Genomic DNA, 13,993 nt, shown 5'->3' with positions numbered 1-13,993 from the left:
GGGCTTGGCTGGGCTTGCGCTGGGCCAAGTGAGTATTTCTAGTCTGAGGTCAGGACTGCATTTTACATGAGCTCATCAATCAATCCTGAGGTTGTACACTGACTGCACTTGGACAGTTGTTTTCTACTCTCCCACAAGAATGAATTACATAACTAGGAATTAGTCAATAACCATGTAAACATAATTGTATCACCAGACATTTGGGGTTTTGATAGACTAGCATTTGTTAATGGTCTCTTTTCAATGAAATCTCTAAACTAATTGGATTTATTCTCTTATTGAAAATTGATAAATATATGAAAAAAAAGAAAATTGATAAATAAGCTAAACATCCAGGCAGTCCTGACCTACTCCCATCATTGTACTGGCTGTCTTTTTTTTTTTTTTTTTTTTTTAATTTCTCCCAGTGTTTATGATCAAATTCAGGGCCTCTTCCATGCTAAGCAAGCCCTCTACCACTGAGCTACACTCCCAGCCTCTCACTGGAAATTTCTGAAACATACTATTGTTTATTTCTCTTCTGGAACTTTTGTATTTAAATGAAAATACACAGACAAGAGCACAAATGCCAGGCACAGTGGCCTACACCTATAACCCCAGCGACTCAGGAAGCTGACGCAGGATTGTGAGTTCAGAGCCAGCCTCAGCAATTTAGCAAAGCTCTAAGCAACTAAGTGAGACCCTGTCTCTGAATGAAATATAAAAAGGGACTAGGGATGTGGCTCAGTGGCTAAGCACCCCTGGGCTCAATCCCTGGTCCAAAAAAAAAAAAAAAAAAAGAGAATACAAACATGCTTGATAGTCATTATCTGTGATAATCCACAAAACAGAAAGATTAGGAACTAGTTTGAATAAAATAAAGAATATACACTCTGGGTGTTGTATGTGCAGAATCAGCCAATGAGAAAATCAAAAGCAGCAATGAAGAGCTAGACCAAACTGGCCCTAAGAGGATCAAACTTTTGTAACTCCCCCCCCACTTAGATCAGAAGCATAAATAAAAAATCATGCCATGGGCTTCGGTTGTGGCTCAGCATCAGAGCACTTGCCTAGCACGTGTGAGGCCCTGGGTTCCATCCTCAGCACCACATAAAAATAAATAAATAAATAAAACTAAGGTATTGTGTCCAACTACAACAAAGAAATAAAATTTAAAAATAAATTATGCCATATCTGGGCTTCAACAGAAGTTAAAACTGAAAATAATTTGTAAGTAACAAAGAAGGGGGTAGTAGCAGGACTGGTGGAAGTTAGGGGAATAGGAGAGAAGAGAAAGACAAACCCCAAAGTTTTACCAGCAGTTGAATGTCCCAGTCTGTTGTGAGCTGTCCATTTGATCACCTTATTAGGAAGGAAGGAAAACAATGGACCCAAAGATAAAGAATTTACTGTGGATACATCGTTAGAAATACACTCCATAGAATTTTACACACACTGCATGCAGTTACAATGTTCAGAAACATTCACTGAAGACAGGAGTGTAAGTAAAGATAACAAAATTTGCATAATGGTTGTGTTAAGAATAAAGGAGACTAAAAAACCAGGTGTGGGGAGGGGTGGAAAACAGGTGCAGTGGCACACACCTGTAATCCCAGTGACTCAGGAAGTTAAGGCAAGAGGATCACAAGTTTAAGGGCAGCTTGGGCAATTTAGTGAGATCCTGTCTCAAAATAAAAAAATAAAAGGGATGGGGAATAATAGCTCAGTGATAAAAGCGCCCTTGGGTTCCATCCCCAGTACCAAAAATAAATAAAATAAAATAAAAAAGTAAAAATGATGTCATTTTGGTCTGGGGTAGGCCCTAACCCAGCCCTAAGCTAATGACTAATGTCTTTATAAGAAGAGGGAAGTTTATTTGGACCCACATAAAGGCTGAGGCAGACACTGCAGTGTCTCATCTCCAAGCCAAGGAATTCAAGGATTGCAGGCAACCACCAGAAGCCAGGGAAGGGAGGATTCCTTCCCAGGGGACTTCAGAGAGAGCATGAGAACCTGCCAACATCTCGATGTTGGACTGATCTCTTCTAGAATTGCAAGAGAATTTTTTTTTTTTCCTCCCTGTTGTTTTAAACCACCCAGTTTGTGGGAATTTCTTACCACAGCCCTAGGATGCTAGTACAGGATAAAATGCACATTTAAGCTGGGGGCGGGGGAGGGGGAACTGGACACGTGCTACCTGGATGAGGAAATATGAGGAATTTTAATAAAACACGTTGAAATGGTGACTGTCTTTGCTGGCACTACCCTCTTGTATGAAAATTGTCATATACCTTTGCAAGTTAGTCTCAGGTCTTACCACAACCAAACTAGTCACACTGTGGCCAGAGTGAGCTTCCTAGAATCTGATCATCTGCTTCAAACATTCAGTGGTTCCTGTGGAGTCCCCACAATAATACCGAAATTCCCCTGGTGGCATCACTCCCAGCCTCGGGATAGCAACATGGTCAGCATAGTCACACTTCTTCCCCTTGGCCTCACTGCTGGGCCAACTCTTTATTTGGGTATTAGGTCTCTATACTGATGCCCCTTCTGGCTGCTTAGCTTCCTTCCCAAGCCACCCTGTCTCAATTTCCCTGGCACAACTTACTGCACCTGCCAGTCACTATCCCCGTAACAAAACATACAGGCTGTAGTCTTGCTGCTCAACCTTGTCCACAGACTAGAATCACCAGAGTTTGTAAAAGTTGCAGAATCTCACATCCAGCCAGAGCTCCATCATCAGATGGTTTTCTGACCAGGTGCTCAAGTGACTCTTATTTCACATGATATTTGTGAGTCTCTATCTTTCCATAGCCTACCACAGCGTCTGAACTGAAACAGAGATTTAATTGATCAAAGCGGGGAATTCAGATGAATTTTCTTTTAATAAACATGCTACACAAGAAGAAGAAGAAAAAAAGTCCCTTTTATTGGAACAAACAGAATCAGGTCTACAGCTTGTATGTTTCATCACATGCTTCCTCTAAATACTCCTTTATGCATCTCTCATATCCTCTTGTTCATCTGTCAAATCCTATTTTCTGCTTGAAATATATGGATGACTGTTCTATTACTAATCATGTTTATTGATGTCAGTTTAAACACACACACATATGTATCTACAGACACCCTTTTTTTTTTTTTTTTTTTTTGGCACCAGGGAATGAACTCAGGGGCACTCAACCACTGAGCCACATCCCCAGCCCTATTTTGTATTTTATTTAGAGACAGGGTCTCACTGAGTTGCTTACCACCTCGAAGTTGCTGAGACTGGCTTTGAACTCTCATCCTCCTGCCTCAGGCTCCCGAGCTGCTGCTGGGATTATAGGGGGGCACTACTGCGCCCAGCATCTATAGACACCTTTTTAAACAAACACTCTAAATGACAACACAGATTACCAGACCTTCCAGATTTTTACTGTCTTTTTCTTTTCTTTCTTTCTTTTCTTGTACTGGAGATTGAACCCAGTGGTACGTAAACACTGTGCCACATCTACAGTCCTTTTAATTTTTTGAGAAAGGGTTTCCATTAAGTTGCTGAGGCTGGCTGATTTAGACTTGCAATCCACCTGCCTCAGCCTCCTTAGCTACTGGAATTATAGGTATGCTTTCTCTGTCATTTTTGAACTTGGTCCATGAAAATGAATTATCTGGTAATTATTATTATTATTTTGTGGTGCCAGGGATTGAACCCAGGGCTGTGTGCATGCAAGGCAAGCACTCTACTAACTGAGTTTTATTCCCAGCCCTCTGGTAATATTTTTAAAAATAGTTACCCTCACCAGTCCTAATTTTTTTTAAAAAAAAATTGTAGGGAATTATAATGCTTCATGATAAATCTTTTTTTTTTGGATCAGGCATTGATCCAGGGTATTTAACCACTGAGCCACATCCCCAACCCATTTCACTTTTTGAGACAGGGTCTTGCTAAATTGCTAGGAGCCTCACTAAATTGCTGAGGCTGGTTTTGACTTTGCAGTCCTCCTAAGTCTTCGAGCCTCTGGGATTACAGGCATGTGCCACCCTGCCCAGCTCATGATAAATTTTTAATCATTATCTTGTTAGCTTCAGTGGCCATAATATCCCTATTTCTTCTTACAAGTTCAACATTAAATGATTCACCAGTTTTCAAACTCTTCTTCTAATTCCCTTTTTAAAATGTTAGTTCCAGAAAGAATTTATGGACCATTTTTTCCCCAATGAAAATGCCCTCCATCAGCTGCTTTTGAGACACTTCTGAGACTCCCCTCCCCTCCCTTCCCCTACTTCTTATTCCGAGCCAATTGAATTTGCAATTCTTTTAAAGGTAGAAATGCCTACAGTTTGTGTCCAGTATGGGTCAAAAACATTCCATAATGATAATGTTAGAGGACAGAATTGATACACCCTTTGTAGATAAACAGTGTTACAATTTGTTTTTCTCCTGTATGTGTGTATTCATTGCATTTCAGAATGCATGGTTTGCACAGAAGTTTACTAGTTTATGCAATTAAGAAATAAACTTTATTCTTATGAATTAAGGAAGTAGACATGACCCTTCAGAGGGTCACAGAGGTTTTGAGTTAGGTTTAAGATAACAGATTTTAGGGCAGATCTCCATTTGGCTTCCTGCGTCACGTGTTGATATTCACATCCTGAATTTGATCTGCTTTTGTCCCTACCATTTACCATACTCGAAAACACTCAACATCAGCCTCAAAACAAAGTCGTTTAAACTCAAGAGTAGTTTTGTCCTATGCTTATAATATTGTCTATACCTTATGCAGGGTCAAGCAATAAATAAATATTTGCTGGTTTGTGTTGATTGAATGATTTAAGATAAATAAACAAGCTCAGATGCCTACTGGGGCCAGATAATGTAAATGAGAAAAGCAAACAGCAGGGAATGTTGGTGAATGGGAGCCTCCAGGTCCCTCTGAAGGGGGTGACTTCCACTTCTAGCCTACTCTGCACTTTTTGCAAAATGAAACCAGAGCTTCTGGTTTCCCTAGAGATGCTGGACATCTGAGTTTTTAATTCAACCTTTCATTTTTTAAATTTGTTCAGTCATTCAATTTTTAAGTTGGGAATCTATTCAAACCTTTACTTGTGACATTTTGCAGAGCAACACTGTGAACCAAAGCAAACTCTTCTAGGAGGTCCACGCAGCTGTATGCAACCGACTTGGAAGCTCTGCATTCAATTAAGTTGATGTAGAAACACTCATTTTCTAAAGGTTGTGATTGCTAGGAAGGCCTAGTTGGATAAGAGGTCTTGCTCCCTGTGTGATCAGGCAGGACACGACTCTCTGCCCATGTGAAGCTCGGGCATTTTTCTCAATATCTATAAACCTACAGTTTCTGCACCTGTTAAGTGGCCACGATGCTAAGAAGGACAGCTTTCAAGACTTGTTTGGGGGACAGAATGAGAAAAATGCAAGCCAAAGCTCTTAGTAGAACTGACCCTTTATTATATCTCTTAACTATTCCTAACTCTAGCACTCCTTTATACAGTAATATTCAAGTACCAATCAAATACTGTAATAGCAATATCACGTTCCCAGGAATCTCATCCCTCCCTCTACAAAAGATTTGAATGTTTTCTTATGATGATGACCCACTCTTTTTATCACTGAACATCCAGGAATATGCAATACCGACATATCCAAGGAGAACGTTGCACAGCTTTTAAAAATCATATTCCTACCCAGGGCAGAGAACCAGGCCCCTCCCACCACCTACCCGCACTCTCACCCCTTCCCAACGCACGCACCACGTGCGGGGTTCCAGTGTGCAGAATTCCCCAACACTCCCAATGCTTTATTTTGTTCTCGGACCTAATACTTTTTTCACCTGGCTTCGGGCACCTTTTCTACTGTTGGTAAAGTTTTCTTTTCACTTCCCCGGTACTATCCACGCCGAATTCTAAGTTTCCTTGTCCTAACCCTTCCCAGGGTTTGTTATTACGTAAGTCTCTAATTGCCAATTTGTGATAAGGAGGAGGCGCCTGGCCTCTCCCCACCCCCCAGCTTTCCTCCTGGCGTCTCTCGCCACTCCTGGCCCCCGTCGACAGCAGCCGTCTCTACCTGGGGTGTTCGTAGATTCTCAAAACCGACCTTTTTCTCCCATCCCCTTTTTAAAGGAAGTAACTTTGGGGCCGAGCGGGGTCCCCCCGGCCCGGAGCCCAGCGCCCCCCGCTACGGATCGGCGCCGGTGCGGGTCCGGACAAGTTGCGCTCGGCAGCCCTTTTCCAGAATGGCGCGCGCTGCCGCAACGGCGGGGACGAGCAGAGGCGGGCCGGGGGCGGGCCCGCGTCAAGTATCGTTACGTCACCGGGGAAGTCCCCTGATGACTCGCGAGTGGCCCCAGCGCGGGAGCTCTGAGGATCCCGGCACAGAGTGCCCTCAGGAACTCGGCGCGCCCGGTGTCCCTGTCCGGCTGGCCGACCCGGCGTGCAGCTCGCGTCCGACGCAAGCCTGAGCTCCTGAGTCGGGGGACAGAGTTCCCCAGGTTTGCAGCGGAGATCGCGGCGGCGCTCGGCGAGATGCCTGGAAAGAAGGCGCGTAAGCGCGCGCCACCGAACCCCGCACGGGCGCCAGGTACCCAGCCGCTGGGCAATCGGAGACCCTGGCGGGGTTGGGGTCGAGGTCGAAGTCGGGGCGGGTGTGCCCTCAGGGGCTGGGCGAAGAATGCCGGGGACTCCAAGGACCGGCCATCTCAGCGCCCTGGCGCGTGCCCTCGGGACCCCCCCCCCCCCCCCCCGGGAAGTTCTTCTGGCGTTTCTTCCAAGAAAGCGGGACCCGCGAGGGAGGGAGCCCGGCCTGGGACTGGGATGCAGCCGCATCTTAGCCGGGCCAACCTGCTGCGTCCACTCTGGTTTTCCCTTTTCTCCACCTGGCCTTCCTCCGGGCCGCGGGGAGAAAAAGTGCAAGTGTAGGCGGCGCCCCAAAGGAGGTGGTTGTCAAGACCAGCGAGGGCGGGAGGGGGCTCCGGGAGCCACCAGGCCCCCCACCGCCTCCCTAGATGGCCCCTCTTCCTCTGGACCCCACCTCTGAGAGGATCTGTTCCCACCGTCCCCACCCGGCAGGAACAAAAGCAGTGTTTAAGGTTGACACTGTCCCACTCAGGACTGACCGGGGATAGATGGAGGCCCTGCTAGGAATCAGAGCTAAGGAACTTAAGGGGTTAGTTCACGTTTTAACAATCGATATTGGAAGGAGTGGATTGGGGTGGGTGGAGCAGGAAGGAGTTGACCCTCCTTCTGGGTACCCAAACCCCCTCCCTGTCTGGCCACTTGCAGCCTGGTCCTGTTTGGATCGGCCCTCCCCTCCCCCACTTGTAAATCTTTGTAAACTTCACTAAAGGCGGCAGTTACCTACTAAGGAGTTGTAACAAGGAGAACAATAAGGGTCGTCTTGCTGTTACATCAGACAACTATAGGCCACCATTTTCATTAATTTTATGGCACCTGTGGGGCATTAAGAGGAAGTGATACAAATGTGACCATGGCGAAGTTCGCACAGTCACCAGGTTGCTCTTTGCATCTTCCTTGAGATAGAAAAGTTTTCTCACCTTTTGTGGTGTTGACCCTGTTTCTGAAAAATCTAACTAATTCGTAGTAGACTAACCTAGTTCTCAGTAATAAGGGGCGACAATAATTCTCTCTAGCCTAATTATATATTAATAAGTTTATTGGTGTGTAACTGCAATACAAAAAAAAATTTAGGAAACAGGCCTGGGAGTTTAACTCAGTGGTAGGAGTGCTAACCTAGTATGGAGAGGCCCTGGGTTAATCCCAGAATAGTTTTTTTAAAAAAGGGGGAAAAGTTTTTTTCTCCCCCACCCCCACCCAGTGAAAGGAATAATTTTTCCTCAATAGAGTTCAGGGCTTCCAAAATCATATGTTGAATGATATTTTTAGTGGACTGTATGTTAATATATCCCTCTTACTGGAAAGAATATGTGTTTTTAAATATTTCCAAAGTGTTTGAGCCTGGAGACTAAAAAATTGTATACTACATGATTTATTAGTTCTGGTTGGAGTTAGAGAAGATTTCACTCAGCTCTTGTAGAGAAATTAGTTGGAATGTAGATTTAAGAGTTTGCATATATATATATATATATATATATATATATATATATATATACACACACACACACACACACACACATACACACATACATACAGTTCTCATTAATTTTGAATCTAAGTAGGGTCTTATTTACAAAACAGACTTTTAAATATAAAATCAGTTTTTTAAAATTAATTTTTTCATTTACTGGGGATTGAACCAAGAGGTGCTTTACTACTGAGCTACATTCCCAGCCCTTTAAATTTTTTTGAGTCAGGGTCTCATTAAATTACCCAGGCTGTCCCAGAGTTTAGGATTCTCCTGCCTTAGTCAGCCTCTGGGATTATAGATGTTTCACCTACCACCCTCCATTTTATTTTGAGACTAAGTCTTGCTAAATTACCCAGGCTGGCCTTGAATTTGCTGTCTGCTTCCTCAGGTCTCCTGGAGTCACTGGGATTACAGGTGCGCCACACCTGAACAGATTTTAAAATTTATATTCATGATGATCTCTTCTCCATCCCCACCCCACACACACTCTGGGGATTGAACCCAGGGACAGTCTACCATTGATTACATCCTCCAGCCCTTTTTATTTTTCAAGAGGAGTTCTTGCTAAATTGTGCCGGCTTGCCTGGAATTTGCAATCCCCCTTCCTCACCCTCTGGAGTTGCAGGGATTATAGGTTTTGGTCACCTCTCATGATGTTTAATGCTCATTGTCATGATTTTGAAGGTGAAGAAGACCTTATGTTGCTCATTGAAATATTATAAAAAATATTTATATAACTGTTATAACTATATAAATATTTATAACTGTTATTTTTATTGATGGCAGTTTAATTGGAAATTGTTTAAATTATTTTAGCAAGTGTGGACAGAATTTTGGAATAAGATTTTTTGAAGTGTTTTATGAGAAAATGTCAAGGAGTTTTTAAAGGAGTGCATAATGAGCTATGAAATAATTGATATTTGGAAAACAAATGTATTTATAAAGAATGTGTTTTGAATATGATATATGTTTTCTGGCCAACTTTAAATGAGAGACAAAAAGGATAACCACAGTTGGCTGCCAGAGCTGGGTAATGGTACTGTTTATAGTATTTGAAGTTAAATTCCCAAATCTGAAAGTAAGATAACACTGTCTCATCCTGGATTTTTTTTTTTTAAAGATTAGAAAGTTAAGTATATTCTAAACTTTTTTGTTTGAGAGCCACCGTGTGTTAGTGTGTAGTGTCTCTGTGTGTGTGTGTGTGTGTGTGTGTCTGTGTGTGTATGTATGTATGTATGTTCTAAGTCTTTCTCACATTTTGGGGGACAGGTGCACATAAAGGAAATTGAAATGTTTCTTGGGATGTACAATTTCTCACTTTTGTTAACTTTCTGGGTACCCTTTGATCTAACAACTGTCAATGTTAATTTCATGTTTTGCTTTCCTTTTCAGAACTGGAAGTTGAGTGTGTCACTCAGCTCAGGAAAATTGAAAATAGACCGAATTCTCTGGGTTCTGTAGCAGAGGTCACACCTATGGAGATGCCTGGAAAGAAGGGGTGGAAGAATGAGCAGCTGACCCCAGCGACCCCAGCGACCCCAGCATCAGCATTAACAGGTACCTGTCAGCTGGGGCCTTGGAGACTTGGGGCCTGGCCCTCAAACTGTAAGATCCTCGGGGACCTCAGGGTCAGGATCCGGCCAGGTCTGCCCCTCTGAGCTGCCTTTGGGATGCTTCTCTTTAGTTCTTTGGGGGTTCTCCCAAGATAGCAAGGGAGGGAGCCTAGCTTAGTATTCCGACAGTTGTATTTTTTTTTTTTTTTAACTTTAAATTTTTGGTACTGAGGATTTAGCCCAGGAGTGCTTTACCACTGAGCCACATTCCCAGTCCCTTTTATTTTTTATTTTGAGACAAGGTCTCACTAAGTTGCTGAGGCTGGTCTCTTTTTATTTATTTATTTATTTGGTACCAAGAATTGAACCCAGAGTCACTTAACCACTGAGCCATATATCCCTAGTTCTTTTTATTTTTTTCTTTTTATTTTTTAGTGCTGGGTATTGAACTCAGGGATGCTTTAACCACTGAGTCACATCCCCAGCCCTTTTTCATGATGCATTTAGAGAAAGGGAATTGCTGAGGCTGGTTTTTGATCCTTTTGCCTCAACCTGCCGAGCTGCTGGGATTACAGGCATGTGTCTTAAAACCCAGCTTATTTTTTGAGACAGGGTCTCAGTTGCTGAGGCTGGTCTTGAACTTGCAATCCTCCTGCCTCGGCCTCGCCAGTCGCTGGGATGACAGGTGGCTGCAGCTATGTTTTAGTCGGGCCAGCAAGCTGCTTTCCCCTTCCCTCCACTCACCCTTCTAAGGGGCCTCAGGGAAGACAAGGGCAAGCCCAAGCAGCAATGGCAGCCCAGAAGACTGTCACTGTCTTGAGCAGGAGAGGGCTCTGGAAGCTACCTTCTCTCTCCTTTCATTCAGACTCCGCCTCTGGAAACCTTTATCTTACCACTGCCCCCACCCTAAGAAGAACAAAAGCAGTATTTAAGCTGGATACTGTCCCACCTGGACTGACTCCAGAGTTGAGGAGCCTAGGGGGTCCTCTCCTTAGTTAACATTTTAACCCTCCATATTGAAAGGGGTGGGCATAGCAGGGGAGGAAGAGCTGGTCTCTAGTCTTATACATCCACCCCCCACCCCCATCTCTTTCACAGATTTTCAGGTCTGTCAGCCGCATCTCATCCCACCAGCCCCATCTCATCCCACTGATTCTTGTAAATCTTATCAAAGGCAGCAATCACCTGCTGTAAAGGGTTGTAAAAAGGAGGGCTCTTAGGGCTAGAATTCCCAATGGGTCACGCTGCTGTTATCATCAGACAATTGTAGGGCATGCAGAGGAAATGGGACATTGCAAATGTGACCATGGCTAAATTGGCAGCAGGCTGCTCTCTCTGGCCTTTTCTTGGGATGGAGAAGCTTTGTCCTTTTCTGTGATACTCAAAAGAGTTCTGACCATGTTTCTCAAAGACAACCTATCTATAACATGCTCTGGATTGACTTCTAATTCCTAAGAACAAGAGACAGCAGAAAATCCCCCCTAAAAGACAGTAGTTCTGCAATAGCAATTTTTCTTTTAATATTTATTTTTTAGTTTTAGGTAGACACAATATCTTTATTTTTTATATTTATATGGTGCTGAGGATTGAACCCAATGCTTCATGCATGCTAGGCGAGCACTCTGCCACTGAGCCACAACCCCAGCCTCTGTGATAGCAATTTTAAAATTAAAAAAGATAACAGAACTATTTCCATTTTTTTTTCTTGTGAAAAAGATGATTTTTTTCTGGTAGATTGAGGACTTCCAAAGTTGTATATTGGATGATATTTTTCTTAATCCCCTTGCCTGGAAGGGAACCAAGGGCTCAAGTATGCCAGGCAAACATTCTACCATTGAGCTACATCCCCAGCCCTGGATGATAGTTTTTTAAAGAACTATATGTTAACATATCCCACTTACTGAAATGTAAATACTTCTCAACATTTGATTCTGTAGCCCATGAAGAATGGCATCTTGGAAGATTTATTAGGTCTCTTGGTAGGAGTTAAGAAAGATTTTACTTTTGTTCATTGAAATCTAGGTTTAAATATTTATAGTATATTTACATTTTACTTTATTTTGAATTTTTTTTTTTTTTTTTTTTTTTTTTTGAGACAAGGTCTTCCTAGTTACTTAGGGCCTGACTAAATTGCTGAGGCTGGCCTCAAACTTACGATCCTCCTGCCTAATCTCCTGAGTCTCTGGGATTATAGGAGTTTGCCACTTACCCTGCTCATGGTCATTGTCTTGGAAAGTATGAACCAAAGTGAACAACAACAACAACAATAAAAACCCTGATTTCTCTTTGAAATATTAAAAAAGTGAAATTGTGAGCAGTTTAGATTTAATGTTAATTTTAAGTAGTAAAAAGTTTACTTGGAAGTTAGATTATATGTAAGCATCATTTTTCTTTATTATAGCAGACTAATTACAGTATCTCAATTCTAAAAAGTAATAAACATGTGGATTCAACTATTTTCTGCTTCACTTTTTGTAAAGGCAACAGACTGGTACAGATTGGATTTATAAGAAATTGATTTAAGCTGGGCACAGTGGCGCATACCTGTAATCCCAGTGGCTCAGGAGGCTGAGGCAGGAGGATTGTGAGTTCAAAACCAGCCTCAGCAATTTGGCAGGGCCCTGTTTCTAAATAAAAAGATCTGGGAATGTGGCTCAGTGGTTAGGTGCCCTGGGTTAAATCCCAAGTACCCCTCTCCCCACTCAAAGATTGGTTTAGATTAAATTTAGATTTTCAAATTATTTTAAAGTAGACTTAATATTGGAATAAGATTTTATGAGAAGAAAATAGCAGTTTTTTTAGAGGAAAAGATTTCTAATGAAGTGGAATTTGAGCTATGAAACATTGCCATTTGAAAATAACACACGGTATTTAGAATTTGACTTATGTTCTCTTTAAATGAGAAAAGAGGATGACATCACTTAAATCTGATGGAGGCTGATTAATGATACCGTTCGTGGTATTTGATATGCAATATTTCTATATTTGAAAGAAAATACTTGCCTCATCCAGAATGCTTAAAAAAAAAAAAAAAAAAAAAAAGATTTCAGCTGGGCACCAGTGACATATGCTTGTAATTCCAGTGGGTGGGGAGACTGAAGCAAGAAGATCACAATTTCGAAATGATAAAGAATAGTTGTCTGTATTCTCACCTTAAACAATTTTTGAGTTGAAGTGGGTCAGTGTCTACATGCATATTCCAAGTTGTTACTCTCACATTAGGAAAACAGAAACATAATGCAAAAAACAAAACAAACAAAAAAGTAGATGTATAAAGGCATGAATTGGCATGAACATACTCTATATACAAAGATATGAAAAATTGTACTCTATATGTGTAATAAGAATTGTATGGCTGGGGTTGTGGCTCAGGGGTAGAGTACTCGCCTAGCATGCACAAGGCACTGGGTTCGATCCTCAGCACCATGTAAATGTAAAGTAAAGATGTTGTATCCACCTAAAACTTAAGAATAAATATTTTAAAAAATATATAATGCATTCTGCTGTCGTATTTAAAAAAATAAAATCAATAAAACTAAAAAGAGAAAAAGAAAACAGCCACAGATAAAGCTAAAATTTAAGAACTGTTTCCTGGGGTGGGTGCTCAGTTTGTCACCTGAATGGTCCTGTTAACTCTTTTTTCTTTTTTTTTAAAGAGAGAGTGGAGGGAGGGAGGGAGGGAGGGAGGGAGGGAGAGAGAGAGAGAATTTTTTTATTTTTCGCTTTTCAGCGGACACAACATCTTTGTTTGTATGTGGCACTGAGGATCGAACCTACTGCTTGAGCCACATCCCCAGCTCCTCCTGTTAACTCTTGCTAGTTTACAGTCCAGACCATTGTCAGTGTTAATTTTGATTTCCTTTCCTTTTCAGAGGTGGAAGTTGAGTCTGGCATTCAACTCAGGAGATTTGGAGACAAAGTAAATTTCCGTCAGAAACTTCTGAATTTGATTTCCAAACTCTTCAGTTTAGTAACCTGACTGCTTCAAAAGCCTTTGGGTGAAGGGAGTCCTTTAAAAAGGAAGTATCCCTAGTAGGTCCAATTTCATCAGAGGAGAGACTGCATTATAATTGAAAGGAATGTGAAAGAGCATTCACTTCCTTTTGGAAGTCTTTGGAAAGGGAAAACATAACAAGTCAAAAGATGAATTTCTGTAGGAGGCTTCCCAGAAATCATTCTTTGGGACGTGAGACCTTTGTGGAACCATGTTTTATTTTAAAACATGAATGGAAGAGCTTTAAAAATAGGGAAGTTATTGTTAATGCATTTCTTTTTTTGCTTAGAGATTATTCTAGTATTTTTGTTGAATGTTGCTGCCCAGCCTGGTATAACAAGAGTTGACAAATGATCATATTGGGCA

At 42.0% G+C, this 13,993-nt stretch overlaps 1 protein-coding gene across 1 annotated transcript; it reads left to right on the top strand.

Annotated features, from left to right (window-relative positions):
- Positions 1 to 6,501: 6,501 nt before the first annotated feature.
- Positions 6,502 to 13,612, top strand: Pmaip1 (phorbol-12-myristate-13-acetate-induced protein 1). The gene is made up of 3 exons (XM_076837389.1): positions 6,502 to 6,556; positions 10,683 to 10,685; positions 13,506 to 13,612. Exons 1-3 carry the CDS (start codon positions 6,502 to 6,504, stop codon positions 13,610 to 13,612), a joined length of 165 nt encoding a protein of 54 aa, XP_076693504.1.
- Positions 13,613 to 13,993: the final 381 nt, after the last annotated feature.

The sequence above is a fragment of the Callospermophilus lateralis genome, chromosome 17 (genome assembly GCF_048772815.1).
Source record: "Callospermophilus lateralis isolate mCalLat2 chromosome 17, mCalLat2.hap1, whole genome shotgun sequence".
Taxonomy (NCBI): domain Eukaryota; kingdom Metazoa; phylum Chordata; class Mammalia; order Rodentia; family Sciuridae; genus Callospermophilus; species Callospermophilus lateralis.
This window is presented reverse-complemented; position numbering and strand designations above follow the sequence as displayed.

Coding starts and splice junctions, on each gene's coding strand:
- Pmaip1 (XM_076837389.1), top strand. CDS start 6,502: ATGCCTGGAAAGAAGGCGCGTAAGCGCGCGCCACCGAACCCCGCACGG.